General features: G+C 37.1%; 2 protein-coding genes across 2 annotated transcripts; both read right to left on the bottom strand.

Moving 5' to 3' along the window:
• Positions 1-1,628: 1,628 nt before the first annotated feature.
• mrps23 (mitochondrial ribosomal protein S23) lies at positions 1,629-5,153 on the bottom strand. The gene is made up of 5 exons (XM_079480855.1): positions 4,914-5,153; positions 4,365-4,544; positions 3,236-3,313; positions 3,007-3,130; positions 1,629-2,920 (listed from the first exon to the last, which is right to left on the bottom strand). The coding sequence occupies exons 1-5, from the start codon at positions 4,955-4,957 to the stop codon at positions 2,765-2,767; spliced, it is 582 nt and encodes a 193-aa protein (XP_079336981.1). The 5' UTR covers positions 4,958-5,153; the 3' UTR covers positions 1,629-2,764.
• A 7-nt stretch (positions 5,154-5,160) lies between these two features.
• On the bottom strand, positions 5,161-12,931 carry nos2b (nitric oxide synthase 2b, inducible; the record flags this gene model as incomplete). Its single annotated transcript, XM_079480647.1, has 25 exons — positions 5,161-6,007; positions 6,127-6,321; positions 6,395-6,543; positions 6,649-6,770; positions 6,878-6,965; positions 7,058-7,268; positions 7,452-7,618; positions 7,703-7,893; positions 8,004-8,082; positions 8,167-8,287; positions 8,397-8,571; positions 8,658-8,707; positions 9,268-9,372; positions 9,520-9,664; positions 9,823-9,905; positions 10,032-10,226; positions 10,367-10,468; positions 10,570-10,744; positions 11,338-11,477; positions 11,551-11,692; positions 11,988-12,079; positions 12,162-12,324; positions 12,399-12,547; positions 12,691-12,792; positions 12,869-12,931. The coding sequence occupies 25 exons, from the start codon at positions 12,929-12,931 to the stop codon at positions 5,957-5,959; spliced, it is 3,255 nt and encodes a 1,084-aa protein (XP_079336773.1). The 3' UTR covers positions 5,161-5,956.
• Positions 12,932-16,078: the final 3,147 nt, after the last annotated feature.

Raw genomic sequence — 16,078 nt, 5'->3', positions numbered from 1 at the left:
TTTAATGCTATTCTGCTCTTGCTCATTTTCACAGCTTTCTGGATTTTTGCAGCAAAGGGCTGCTGTTGGCCTACGGTCGTTCTAAATCACTTCTCATTTCTTTGTTATGAAAGAGAACTGTGTTGTGTTCAAATAGAAATGTTATGGCCATCCTAACTCATCAGCCTCATTCACTCTCTGTTGCTTCTCTATAAACAGCACTTCTGCAGAGCCTTTAAAGCCAGAACAGATGTTTCACATATCAATTTTGCCATGAAAAATTGGAGCCAATGAATGCTGTATTTTATTGTAGAAAATACAATTGTAGGTCTTTCTTACGAAAATTTACCTCCATTGTTTGACCACAGTAAGTTCTAACCATGGTATTTGTAGTAAAACTATGGTAATAAAAATGCTTACAGTATATCAAAACTATTGTACTATTTAGTATATTAAAACTATTGTACTAAGAGAAAGAGCTTTATCATGGCTAGTAAACCAATGTGACACTTGGTTTTACAGTAAGTTCCCTCGACCGAAAGCTTACGAATGTTTCCAGACTTTTGGAAGATCGCAACAAAATCGAACTTAAAACACAATAAAGCTTTAAAAAACCGCAAGCGGGTTATAATTGGTGTGTTGTCACAGAATATAACTGAGAATATATTTAGAGGTTTTGTTACCACAGACCCTGTTTCGGGCGATTTACTAAAAACGCAAACCCATAGACTTTGGAGCGATGGAACCGGAAGTCCTAAACTCGCTTCGGTGCAAAAAAGATTCTCTATTGTATGGACACAAAACCAATGAAAGGTAAACGACGTCCAGTTAACATCATTTTTTTCTAAATATATTTTGTGTCCTGTGGCAAAAAGTCACACGGGTTTGAAATGACAAAGGGTGAGTACTGTAAAGGATGACATCATTTTATTTTTGGGTGAACTGTCCCTTTAATTTGAATAAAGAATGGTTCTGAACAGTTTGTTTGACTTAACTGTGGTGTTTTTGTGAGAGTTACGTTCATCATTATGTTACCATGGTAATTGTCAAAAAGGTTGTCGCATCCAGGATGGCAGTCAGACACATTTACACGGCGCTCGTGCACCCTCAGATCGACCGTCATGCTCTTCTGCCTTCAGTATTTTCACGCCTCTCCTTCACTAATTTCAGGCGCATCTGGGCTCCCCTTCCAGCCACACACACACACACACTCAGTCAGTCATGCACACATGAAAACACACATATAAAAGCCATTAACGTCAACAAAATAACACAAATTGAAATGCAACATCGAAACAAATAAATGACTTCTGGGGAAAATGTTAACCGAGATGTGCATAGATGCAAAATACATTTTGACAGCTCTATGCTCTCCCTCAGCATTGCTGTCTTTCGGATAGGCTACATGATGGGAAGCATGCGCACACTAGATGCGATAAATGTCACATTTGAACCGATAGACGTAACATTAGTGCCATCTAGCGGTAAAATAAACTTGTGTACGTTCCCCGCTGAAATAAACGAATTCTATACCGCTATGAACCATAAACGATAAATAATAACAGTGCTGTTATGAATAGGCCTACTTGTCTAACAAGAAATCTTTGAAACGCATACTTAAAAGCGATTCTCTTTATCTTCAAAGTTTTAGTTTAAGTAGTTTATTCATCTTTCGCACATTATTCCTTTTACAAACATTGAACATTTATGATTAAGTTTCTAATTTATAAAAATGTTGAGTCAAAGCTTTTATACATGGCATCAATTACTGCTGTCAAATCTATTAACACGCTTTCTAATAACTCTTGCTTGCTTTTGGTTTGCATAACAAATTGTAATTAAAAAAAACAAATATTTCACTCTTTACTGTAGTTTGCCCATTCATTCCCAGTTTACAGATTCCATACCTTCCTTTGTGGCCACATCCTCTGTTTGGGAAATAAAAATACATTCTACAATAAACATTGTGGACAACCGTGACCATTTTTTTAAGGTCAATACACCCAGTCTAGTTGCAAGAAATCTATTTTCAAAAGTCTTGCTTTTAGGTTGGAAGACTTTATAGTTTGTCATTTTAACATTGTATTGAATAAGATTTAAAAACACAGACCTTAAAGTACTAGATATTTAATAATGTCTACGGAGATCTGCTCTTCTGTTCTCTGTTTTAGAAGAATTTAAGAAACATCACAAAATCCATGAGCAAAAAATTTATAATTTGTCTTACGCATTAAATATATATTTTAATGTAAGCGTGCATTGCTAAGCATAAATCGGAACAGTGGGGAAAAAGTTTTATATTATGAACGTAAATCATAAGTTTTATGGGGTGACTCAGAAAACTGGAAAGATAGTAAATACTTTATTAAGCATTTACTATGCTGATACTTTTCTCACTGCTGCCGTTAATGGACTCTTAAGTACTATAATTAAACAGTCCACATATTTTATTACACACAGAAATAAAAAATTAAATACTTGCTAGCTCGGTTTCACAGAACATGAAAATGGCTGTCTGATACAGGCAGCAGAATAAACTATTTTAACATCTGCTTGGCTATCAAGGATAATGCGAAAATAGTTTTGACCTCAACAGTCTTCAGCATCAGTCATTTGACAACAAGAAGGAAACAAACACACAATTCTTTTTGGACTTTAAATCTTCTTCAAAACTGAACAAACATTATCAGTGTTCCAGCATTCTGTGCCTCAAAAAACACAGAGTTTACCAGCCTGTCAATGTGCCAGAGGCAAGACCAGTTTATGTTGTTCTGACAGAAGGAAGTTATATTTTTGATGATGACTGGCTGTCAGTGCTGTCTGCCTCCTGTGGACTCTTCTCTGAAACATCTGTCTCGGTCTCTGTGTCTCTCTGCTGCTCTGCCAACATTTCAGTCAACTTCATGTTCAGCAAAGGATCACGAGACTCTGTCGCCGCCTGCTGTTCATACAGAAACATAACAGAAATTCTAAAAACCTTCTGATGAAAGGTCATCCAGGGAAGTATTCAGATGTACATGAACTTACAGCTGGTCCTCCTCTCTTCCTTAAAAGAACTCCCTCTGCGAGAAGCGCTTTAGCGGTTTCTTCAAACAGCGCCTCGGGTTTAACATCACCTCGGCTTTCTAATTCACTGTACTTCATCACAAACCTGCACAAAGACACAATGACACAGTGACACAACGGAGAGTCGCTATGAAACAATTACACATGTAAAACCAAATGCACAGTGTGGGTGGGGAACACTTTAACTTACCTCTGACAAGGCGAAACAAAGTTGGGCTTGAGGAGCTCAAAAGCTCTGGGGCCATTACCATACATCTCAAAAAAACTCCTAAAAGTATTAAGAGCAATGTAGAGGTTTTTATTAAAAAGCTGTATTTATTATTATTAAAACGTAAAACTCAACTCAAGCTAATTATTCAGCAAGTACATGATAGAACAGTGTTTAAAACTGTCACTACCCTTGCTGCATTCACTACAGAAAGCTTGTAACAATTGTTTGTAATTTTCCCTGTCGGGTCAACTTTTTCCGGAAATCCTTATTTGTTGTCTTTCATTTATGCATCATTTCATCACATTCGTGAACAGAACGAAGAGGATCCGGCTGCTAGCCTGTGTGGATGCTGCGGGTGACAGTTGTAGCATTGTACTCAGAAGTTTTTAACGTAACAAAGAGAGAAAGAACAACCGATGAAACGGTGTAACCGTCTGTAACATTACAATTGCGCTACGGTTTTTGTATTATCTATTGAAATATTAAAATGTCTTACCTGTTCTGTTCAGAAGAAATAAATCCATGTCTGCCAATATTAGTTCTTGTTTTCGCCTAGTCCTATCACATTCCCTTTTTATTTGTAAACTCTCATCAGTTTGTACCTTCTTGGTTTTCACAGATGTCAGCGCTGCTTGGCGTTTAAAAGTGAAAGTGCTAAACGGTGCCATAAATATTAAATATAACAAATATAACCCTAACCCTAAGTCCCCAAGAAATACTTTCTGTATACATTCCTACCCGGCAGTTGTGACGACACGATACAAACCGCATGGGCGCTTGCAGCATACACATGCGGGCTAGCAGCCAGATCCTCTTCGATCTGTTTGCGAATGTGATTAAATGACGCACAGAGGAAAGAGATTTTCCAAAAAAAAATTACAAACCATTATTACAAGCTTTCCGTGGTGAATCCAGCAAGGGCAATGACACAGTTTTAAACTCCGTTCAGTTGTGTACTTGCTCAATAATTGGTTTTATTTAATCTTTAATAAAAAAACTTACGGATTGCCACTTTAAAGGCATCAACGACAGGTATAAAACACAACGTAATAGCACACAGAGATCACACTGAACAGTACTTGAGGTTGAATAAGTTGTTCTGACTTACGCTCGGATTTCATCCTCCTTGTAGAAGATTTCAGGCACACTGTCTTCTGTTGGTTTCCTCACTCTTCTTGTGGGTCTCTCAAATAAAGGCTCTCTTTGAGGTGGAAAAGCAGCATACACATCAAACCAGATAGGTCTGTGCTCGTGCTTAATGACCCCAGCACGCATTAAATCTCGAACCCTTTAGAAACAACAACAACAACAATGGATAAATCATTCTCACAAAATGACAGCTAGAATTGAGTCATTACGATTATGTATAAAACGTGAACCAGCATGTCTTCTTCAAGCATTTTAAAAGAAGTGCATAGATGGGTTGATATTACACATGCATGCTGACATTATTTATTGTTTGAGATTTGGAAGTGTCCTTGCAAAGGCAGCAATGCTCAATCTCTTAAAACTGAATTAGTCAATTATTATTAAACTCAGTATTATAGAAATAACAATTTTCTGTAACCTAGACACTTGACAGATGTAAAACAAAACCATGTTCATTAACCTTGACGTGATCCCCACTGTGATCCACAGACATTTCATAAATGCTTACCGTGTAAATACAGTCCCGAATTTCTCCAGTCGACTCCCAGCCATGACAGATTTGTATGATTACAGAGATTTAATTACCTCAAAATTAGTCAAAATAACACCAACAAGTTGTTAAATTCTGACATTAGTCGGAAACCCGATGCACTGTTCTCCAGCGTGCGTCTTCTACTTCCGGTATAGATACGGATACCCGTAACGGACAAACGACATACGGACACGCAGAGAGAAAACACGAAACTATACGGTTTCATTGTAATCAGTTTATTATAAAACTCAGTATGTAGACACATGATGACATATTTATATAGTTCTTTTGCATATGAACTGTTCATATATGTAACACTGTAAGAATCAAGCAAACAAGGTTACTATTTAACACAATAGCATACATTCATAGAGTTAACCTTCAAAAACCTATCAGGGGTTTGAAATCTGAAAAATGACTAAATTATTTAAAATATAATTTTGAAAACCAAGACAATGTGACATTAATCTTAATTGTTTTAGTTCAATTTGAACTCATTTTATGTTAGGGAACAACATTTCTTGCGATCCTCTAGAAAACAAGACAAGACTTTTGGAGTTCACTGAATATTGAAAATGAGATGGTTGTAAAAATGCACTGTGCCTCAACCAAGTGCAGATCAGTTTTAGCCAAAGCAAATGAAAGGCATTCATCTTAAATAACTAAACAGGTTAGACTCTTAAAATCGTCAACACATAAAAAATGCTGTTTATTTTACAAGCGAAAATCAAAACAGACTCTTTTTCATAAATAGAACTTTACATTCGTAAAGTTTTTCAATGACCAACGTGTTGTGTAGCAGTTTCTAAGCAAGTATTGTTGGGAATTAATCATTTAATACTCTACAGTGATACGGTTGTGTATTTGTGGTTATCGGTTGTTTGTCTTGAGTTTGTTTTAATCATAGCATGCAATATTTTGACAGTATCATTGTTTGTCAGCAAGATATTATGAAAATCGAATACGTGAAACGCATGTGTTCTGTCCTCCACTCCTCTTGGTTGTTGTTGTGTGTGGCTTTAATGGTTTAGCAGCAATCCAAAAATCTCCTCATGGTAGCGCTTCTCGTTCTGTAAAAAAAGAAGCACAAACCTATTATACTACTATTAAGCATTCATATTACTACATGTGCAAATTTGACTTAAATAAAAGCAGGACTGCAAATGCTTTAAGAGAATCGAAGGTTCACCTTTAGCCTTGACAGATACTCTTCAGCCCGAGCGAAACTTATGCCCAACCGGCTGACCAGGATTTCTCGAACGGTGGAAGCCACATCACGGGCCATGTTCAAGCCTCCACAGATGTACAGATGACCTTGACTCTGCTGCAGGACCTCAAAGACTTTGTCATTTAATTGTTCCCGCAGGACGTCCTGAACATAAACCTGAACCAAGAGCACAACGTCACTTTAAAAGTTGATTTAGAGGAAGAAGTATTAAAGTGGTATGAAGATATACCTTGGGTTGTCCAGACTGCCGAGAGTAAGCCGTAGCAATAATATCCAGAGTGCCATTTTCTTGCATGTCCAGAGTCTCGTCTTTATAAAGGTGATCCAAATCTGAACCTCGACACCCGAACACGAGTGTCATAGGATTCCCCTTTACACCTAGTAGAAATAACTCAATGTTATGGGTTTTTTCTTTTCAAACCCCTTTAAAAACCTAGTAGAAATAACTCAATGTTATTAAACTGAACGAATTAAACTGAATACCTCTTTTTTTCATGTCATGGTACTGTTGTTGCCAGAAACTTCTGAAGGGGGCAATACCGCTCCCTGCACACACAAGCATACAGGGAGCACTGGTGTCAGACGGGAGATGGAATCCATCCGATCTGCAATCGTTGGAATAGCAAAGTATTTTGATTAGAAAAAATGCGGACATTTCTCTATTTCTAGAATGAATTCTCGGATCGGTTTAGGAATGTGAAATGAATGGTACCTATGGATGAAACACGGCACCATGTCTCCTTCTTTGATGGTATTGAGCCAGGTACTGCAAAGACCAAAATGCAGTGGACCCTTTCCCTCTAAAATAAGCAGAACATACCAACCATCACCCCTTGTGACTCTAGTAAAATCATTTTTAGCGGATTGGGTTTTTGTTTCAGCTCTTGTTTACCTTGTGTGTAATAGCTAACCATGGCCACTGTGAGGTGAAGCTCCTGGGGGTGGAGGTCATGGGAGGAGCTTGTGGAGTAGAGGCGTGGTCTCAGCAGAGGAAGCTGGCTCAGGAGAAAGGCAGCATTCAGTTCCAAAGAGAGAAACTCCTCTAGCACTTCGAGAAATGTTGGTTTGCGAAACTCCTTCCATGTTAAATACACTGGGAGGTCCTGTGGGTGGATGTTTTTGTATGTGTTAAACTTCAGTAAGAGTCCATGAAATATTTGCACAATTATGTAAACTTTTGGAACACTATGCAGGCATTGAAAAAACCCAGCCTTTTTTTAACCTTTGTGTTTCATTGTTTTTGAGGTTGACTTGTGCATCTATGTTCCTATTAGTAAGTCTCTTACTGTTGCTAATGTTAGCAGGTGCTGTCGTTGGTCTTCCTGTCTTGCCATCTTTGAAAGCTTGAGGAGGAGGCTCTGTGAGGGTGGGGTGGTGACATCCAGGAGGTACGTAAGAGCCTGGGCAAGAGTACACGGTGGTATTCGTTCATCTCTGTGCCACCTTTCACCATCTGCAAGACAATATTATTATCCATCATTATGTTATTAAGATGTCCATTATTATAATTATGTAATTGGGTTACATGGTTCAGTACCAGGGTAAGAATCATTGAGGAATTCCAAGTGAAGGCTTTGGTTGATTGGAGGGGCATTAGGGAGATGCTTGAGGATGCCGGCCACCAGCTCGGGTGAATTCCCTGGAAAAATCCCCACGTGATCTCCAGGGGCAAAGTTTAAGTGGTCTGTGTCCCCATCCTTCTCCAACTCCACCAATATTGTAACACGACTGGAAAAAAAATGTGCCATGCATACAATTTAAGTCACTTTGGAAACAAATATCAGCCAAATAAATCCATGTGAATAAAATATTTAAATGAATAAAGTTTAAGATCAAACCTGGACTGTGGGCTTTGTAGATTTTGTCTTCTCTTCAGCTTCATAGGAACCACAATTTTAGAATGAAGAGTCGACAAAGCTGTAAAACCAAGCATTCAAGCATCAAGATTGGACTGTAATCTCATGATCTACAGTTTTATTACAGTGAGACAGGTCTAGATACCTGAAACTCTCACAAGTGTGCAAGTGTCATTTTGAACTCTGTGTTTCTGAGGATCCCAACAATCTGCCCGTAGATTGGTCCCAGGAAGATGTCCTTGAATTTTAAACTCCCTACACACATCCTAGATACAAAATTGAATCACATCAGGTAACATAAACATTTAATTTAGCTTTTTTTTACACATTTAGCTGTTTTCATCCGCAGACAAACGGTGATCGACATTTTACAACCTTAAAAGCAGCACAAGCCCAGGCTGAGAAAGCCTCGTTCTGTCTGTTCAGTTCATCTCCTTCTCCTGTGGGCGACACGCGAAGAGCCCCCAGCGCTGCAAGCTTACTGTCCACGGAATGAGCAAACGCACAGAACTGTGGGTACATTCGAGAGCCGAGACCAAACACACAGTACCTGTGAATGGGAAAGAACTAGAGTCTTCTAAATGTAAATAGTAAGTTTTGGAGCAGCACTGATAAAATGAGAATATTTAAACTGACCTGACTTTGTTTCGTAGGGTTTTTTGGCTGAAAAGGTGCTTCCTGAAACTCTTGAGAAAAGCAGAAAAGTGATGTCACCCAACAGAATCGTCAGTCAGCTTGAATCTGGTTGACTTACATTGATTGTGGTTTTTGAACAGTTCACCCAAATGTGAAAAATCTGTCTTCATTTCCTCACTTTCGAGTTGTTCCCAATCTGTATAAATTTATGAACACAGAGAAAGATATTTGGAAGAATGCTTGTAACCAAACAGTTCTTGGCCACCATTGACTACCATAGAAAATTGCTTTATACATTTCATTTTTCTTTTAAACACAAAAGAAGATATTTTAAAGAATCTAGCAATGCAAACAGTTCTGCATGTGGCACATTTGACCACCATTGTAAGTTTTAGTGAATGGTGGCCAAGAACTGTTTGGTTACAAGCATTCTTCCAAATATATTCCTCAAAGAAAGAAACTAATACAGAATAAAAAAACTCGAGGAGTGAATGATGACAGCATTTTTATTTTCGGGTGAACTGTCCCTTTACGTTAAATAAACGCTATAACTTGTGCGCTAAGTATGTTTAATAATGATTTTCTACATATAGCATAAACATGTCCACACCGCTCCATTTCCTGGACAGTCTCCATTGCCAAAGGTGCTGGTGACAACCATTAGAAGACTTTCCTTCTCAAGTTCACTGATGTTGTAGTCCTCCATGCAAACAAGCTGTATAACCAAAAAGAAAAAATTTTCTCTATGTGTATGTGCATGGCTTATATGTTAAGAACAAAATAGATTTTTTGCTTATTTATCAATTTTTCAAACATTCTGTTTGTCTTAAATGATTAAGTGTTGGAAGTGATGGTTCTTTACCCTGGAGTTAAAGGCACAGTTCAGCATACAATTGAGCTTCTTAGCAAAGGTCTTAGATTTCCCTGTTTCTGTGGCGTATAGGACGGTGCAGCACACACGCTTGGCCAGGGCTGATTTGAAGAGCATCTGAGAGAAGAGCACAGCTCTAGAGAAAAAACAAGGATTTAGCTACAGACTGGCAGCTAACCAAGTTAACCAAGGTAACCTTTGAAACATTCATAACGCTGTTGTAGACAGATCTCTTCTGAGAGAACAGCACTGTGTTGTTCTGTTTCAGGAAATGTTAATACGGAATTGCATTACCTTATCAAGCTTTTAAAGCTGACTTTGTGTCTTCTCGCTTTTTTTCTCTTGTTCTTCCACTTGTGAGTCAACCATGGTTTAGGCTTAAAAAGAAAAAAACTGTTTATCTTCACATTTTATGTGTTTTTATATCACTAACACAAGAATGGTTCAATAAAACAGCATTTCTTAATTTACACTACGATGCAATGACTATGTTAAAGTGATACCTGGTAGTAAAAAAATGGTGACAGAATGTAGTTCAGCATTTCCTGATGGAACACAGGAGTTAAAGCACCAGACATTGGAGGCACCAGCCAAATCCAATCTGCCGGACAGCCTCCACGCAGGCTCACCTCCATCTCCATGTGTTTCATGAAGGACTCTGATGCGGAATGGTGGTCAGTGATGGTGACCTTATTCTTCTATATTTAGAAAGACAAGAGGTCCTTAAAAACTATAGATGTTTTCATATTTTATCAGCAAAAAATGATCAGCAATTCCCTTTGCACACAAGGCAAAAATCTTACCACTAGGTTAGCAAGCGACAAACATCTGAATGTACCTGAAAACTATGCATCACTGCAATATTGACGACAACAAGGGCCTCATCCTTCCATAGTGAAGAGAGTTTTTGCGTCTCCAAGCCCATTCTACGACCAACTTGCTTTAGGACATAACAAAACAAAAATCTGTTTCGAATACTTATATAAATAAAGTATGTATTTAATATAATGTATGTATAATACAATTGTACAATAGTAGCACCTCAAGAACATTGTAGCGTTTGGTATCACAAAAGTCCCTCGCTCCAATCTCAGTTCCCATGTACCACCCATTAAAAGGACATGCTGGGAATTCAAGACCACCAATCTCAAGTAACATGCTGGACACGGCAGGCAATGCATACCAGCGGAGGTTCAAATCTCGAAACCATTCGTACCTAAAAAAGTGCAAAATAACATGCCTCATTATGATATATTCTTAATGCTAACATTTCAATACATTCTTTGACATGTCAAAATGTTTCCTTATTTTCCTATTTACTATATTTCCAGATCTGCTTAGTTGTGTACCGGCACTCCAGTCACATTCACATAGTGCTTGAGGAAACTAATGAGTGAGCTTTCTAAAGTGAAGGGTTAGTTTGAGATTGGTATGAGAACCTGACATTGAGTATCAGAGGTTAAATCTTGTTTTTAAATGAAAGAATGTGGTGCAGAGTCAAGTTGTCTTAAATTCAAATGGCTTTTCCACTCTTATCTGATCATGGAGTACCTGATTTTAAAGCTCTCAAAGAAAGAAAAACCTTTTTGGAATGCAAGTTATCTAAGACATTTGAGGACTTCATCAAGTGCTCTGGTGGTCTATGTAAACAAAGTTGCACTCGACATCACACATTAAAGCAACGAATGTCTGACTTTGTATGAAATAACTGTTGAGACATGACGACGTTACCCAATGGCTTGGAGGGTTATCAATCAATCAGCGGTTTTAATCTTTGTAGGGAATGTTCGCAGCTATTGAGTCACTTACTGTGGGTGCTCCATGGGAACTTCCAAAATCAAATGTTGGGGAATTTCAAAAAGATGAGGGTCATCTCCATTAGCTTGTAGCAACAGTGGAAGCACATCAAACAGGCCGTACTTTGGTGTCCATCCAAGCTGGATGCAAATCTGCATGAGAAAATATTTACAGGATTATGCACATACTCTGCAGATGTATAAAATAAGGATGTAGAATATCTACCTCTGTGAAGTCAACACTTTCAGGATCTCCTATTATTGTGCCATCCATCATCTTATAGCCTGCGTATTTTATAAGCTGAGTATTCCACACACGGAAATCATGTTGGCCATCGTTTCTCTGAGGAAAAATAGTGATGGCAGACCTGACAAAATAAACATGTTCATTGTATAGTATCTCAACTAAGATTAAAGACGATGAACATTTCCTGGCTAATTTATTGTAATGGATATTTTTTTTATTTAAAATTTAAAATGAAATCTTTGGGGGGTTTTAGCATTAGGTATATTTTTAATGACATACTTTCGCATTCATCAAACTCCACACTAACTCCCTGCATGCTTCAGTCAAAATGATACAAATGCAATAAACCTGTTTCAAGGCACTTCAGTGAGAATTTATGAATTTTTCTCAACTAATAGTTTTCAATTTAGGCCTACCTGATGTTGCCTCCATTGGTGGCAAACTGAATGTGATCACACAGCACCTGGAACATATCTTCAGCAGTTCTGCATTTACGTGCATCAAACACCTGTATGAGACAATAAGACCTAATATAAACATAACAGTGTAATGGCACATACTCCTTGGACAGAAACTAATATTAAAAGCACCTGCAAATTAGTCCACTGAATTCTGCCGATGCATCTTGGTGCATTCCTCCATGCTTGTTTAGCCCCATATTCCAGTTCCTTTGTGGTGAGTTGATATGATCCAGTGGCATCTATTTCTTTACAAACCCCCTCCACACGAGCCAGGTGCTCCTCAATTTTTGTGCTGAGTAACAAACATCGATCAAATACACTGATCTTTTTACAATCAGCTTTAACTTCAAGTTCTATTGTTCTTACTTTTTAACAGACTTGTAATACTGATTGATGAAGTCAATAGCTTGCATGAGGATATCATTGGAGCTTGGTGTAGTAGGGGTGGGACATCGCATTAGAGACTTTGGAGTCATAACAGAGCCCTCACAAACATTAGAGGTGCAAGTCTGCTTCTAAATGAAACGTGGAAAAAAAATCTGTGCTAAATTAATGTTAATAACAAAAATAAAAAAGTACAACATAATTATATTTTCCTCGTAATATGCTCATATATCATTTTACTTTGTGTATAATAATGTGCAAAGTAATAGCTCACCTTGACAGCTATGTGATATAACGTATCTTGATAGCACGAATCATCCTCGTAGTTTTTCAATTGCTTCGAAAACGGGCATCTGTTCACTTTGGCATCCCATTGCTAGCAATGCCAATAACATTTAAGGTTATTGCTTTTTATTTGGATGGCTGCATTTCATAAACGTATGTTTACTCACCGTATTAGGAGTTAACTTCGGAATAATTATGTTTTTGTCGTCTTTTGTAATCTGGTTCCCCATATCGTTCTGAAATACAACCGATTATTACAACCATTCAATCATTAAATATTTCCTTAAAACTTTCAGTAGGCTACACTTCCTCTTTTACAGTATTTATCTAAAATGGGAAGAATTACATATAGGCCTCGTAGCTGTTGTACATAAATAATTATTATTCATAAATGATTATTTTCAAGGAAAGTAAATAGATGTTATAATAAAAATGGAAAACATGATAAATGTATGACCTTTTCCTACCGGTCAGGTGCTGCTTTCTCAGTCTGCAGTGGCTTTTTACTCAGTTTAATAGTCTTTTATACTCGATCTGTATGCCTGTGTGGATGAGGGCAGGTCAAGAGTTGCGTCCTGGAATACTGCTCCATGAGAAGAGGGTGGGACAAAAGAACAATTACAATCTGACACACGGCTCTTATCAAATGTCACAATCTTCAGAGTTACCCCGCCTTTGTAAAACTTCCAAAAATTGGTGAAATCAAGGGGGAAACCATGAGGCATCCCATCATCAAGTCCATTGAATTTTATAATGAAGTAGCATACAAAAACGTCAATAGGAATTGCTAATTATAACCCATAAATGATGAAGAAATGGAAACATGAACGAAATAACTATTTTAGATATTTGATTTCACAATATCATATTAAATACACCATTAGATTCAAGATAATATAAAAAATGTTAAAAGAATAATTTACAAAATAATTTTTAACCCTCAAGATAGTACTAGTTTTGTCTACTGCACTAAAAGAGTGACATTAATTATTAATGGTCTTGGTGAAATGATAAAAAATGGCTTGACACTTTATTTAATTGTTGAATAAACATACTAAAAACATTCTCTCTGAATATATACCACCAATAACATTTTTCACATTTTCAACAGAAAGTAAATTCAGCAGAAATACTGAAAGCCTAAAAAAGTGTATCATTGAAAAGCCTGTTACAGTCATTTTAACAACAGAGTTTACTCATGTGACAAACCAATATTACTATGTGTGATCTGTTTTGTCGCTCACTGATGCTTTTTCTCAAGTCGTTTTAATATGTGATCTTGTTTAGCTCAGCAGGAAATGTTAAAACAGCTTGGGGGAAACATAAAACACTGTACAAAACTACTCTTCTATTACCCCACTGTTCATAAGACATTGATAAATTCCTCAAAAACCGGAACTGAGAAGCCTGATTTCCTTTTTCTTTTTGGAACCTTTTGAATAAGTAGTATGCCAGCTATAAAAGCTATGGTACACTGACTTTAATTGCTTTCTGTAACACAAATGTTTAATGAGACACAATCACTTTTATTTCTGAATGCCTTTATCAGTACTAAAGGAAAATATAATTTAACATTTTCAAAATGTAAATCAAGGCAGATGGTTAGGATTTAACATTAACAAGAGTGTTGCACACTTGCAAATGTTTCGAGAATTTGTTCTTGTGATAATTTAATAATTAAGTGAACTTTGAAGTTAATTCTGCCCTCCCTTATCTAAAATCACACCTAAACCTCCCTTTGTACCATCAAACACTGAAAAAAGTGTTTCATTGGATCAAAGTAAAACAATTGCGTCAACTTGTTACAAGTAATTACTTTACTTTTTATCACTATACAAATACTGACAGTATAACAGTTTTTACAATGTATAGTATCCTTATACAAATACACACTGTAACATCATTAAAACTGACTTTACACAAAACAAAACCAAAACCTTTTCAATTGTGCTGACGTTCAATTGGATGGACGGATGGACAGCATTTACAGCAGTCATGAATATATACCAAAAACTGCTTTAAAATGGGCATTATAAAAGCAACCACTTTTATTAAAGCACCTAGCCAATGGTAGAAAAATAAATTGCTTTTCACTTTCATGGAATAGTTGACCCAAAAATGAACCTTCTCTCATCATTTTTATAAAATGTCTCTGAACCAAATAAAGTTAAATACATGAATAGCTTGAGTTACCAATGTATACATTGCGATTTTTGGGTAAACTATTCAACTTACCTAAGATAAAACACAAATCAGGTTTAGTAAACAGTCGAATACTGTTTACCAAAACAACTGAATCCAAGTGAACAGTTAAATCTGTATAAAGCTTTTTTCCAACATCTTAAACGATTCACCATCAGCAGAACATTGTAGCTGGGTCAAAGGAAACAAATTTACTCCTGCAGCGTTGAAGAGGGGTTCTGCACCTTTTCTGCTCATCTGCTTACTCCTGCAGCTTTGAAGAGAGGTTCTTCACCCTTCTGCTCATTTGCTTATTCCATTCAAATTTTTTGAAAGGTTTCATGGGTTTATTTGAGTCCTTCAGGATATTTTAGGTTCAGTGGATAAATGACTCCAATCATCATGGTACAGGCACATGTAACAGATGGCAACTCATTCAGTTCCTCCACACCGTCAGTGACAATGGAAATGTCCAGTGCGCGACAGAGCATCTCCTTCACGAATCACAAAAACTGCCATGGTGGTCACTTTCTGCTTCCTCCCTCTGGTCAGCCTAAAAACATACAAGAACAGAGAGTAATTGAGGGACTGTGGAACAAAATACACCCCTTTCACGTCTGAAAAATTATTAATATTTTTATTGGTTAGCTTTATATGGAAGTCAATGTAGACCCAAAACATCTCGGTTGCTTTGCTTTGAAATATCTTCCTATCTTCATCTTAAAAATGTTCCTTTTTCGGTGAACTAGAATTGGCAACGATGTTAAAAATAAACAGTATTTTCACCTCAATTTTTTTTCTTAAACCAGTTATCTCTTGCTGTAATATGTCAGTAGTAATTAGTTTACATTTCCAAACATTTATTTTGCCATTATGCACAGGGAGTATGACAACAGCTGATATGCTCCACACGAAGATCTTGTTTTACCACCATCAAGTCTATTATTACATGGTCAAAAGTTTAAAGGGGCGGTTCACCCAAAAATAAAAATTCTGTCATCATTTACTCACCATCAGGTTGTTCAAATTCTCTATACATTTCTTTCTGATGATCACAGAATATTTGAAAGAAAGCTTGTAACCAAACAGATTATTCCCTATTAACTGCCACAGTAGGCGCCGATGGGGGATGAGACCTGTTTGGTTACTGACATTCCTCCAAATATCTTCATTTGTGTTCAGCAGAATAAAAGAAA

Source organism: Barbatula barbatula, assembly GCF_947034865.1.
Source record: "Barbatula barbatula genome assembly, chromosome: 19".
Taxonomy (NCBI): Eukaryota; Metazoa; Chordata; class Actinopteri; order Cypriniformes; family Nemacheilidae; genus Barbatula; species Barbatula barbatula.
Note: the sequence above shows the minus strand (reverse complement) of the source record. Positions and strands in the feature narration are given on the sequence as shown.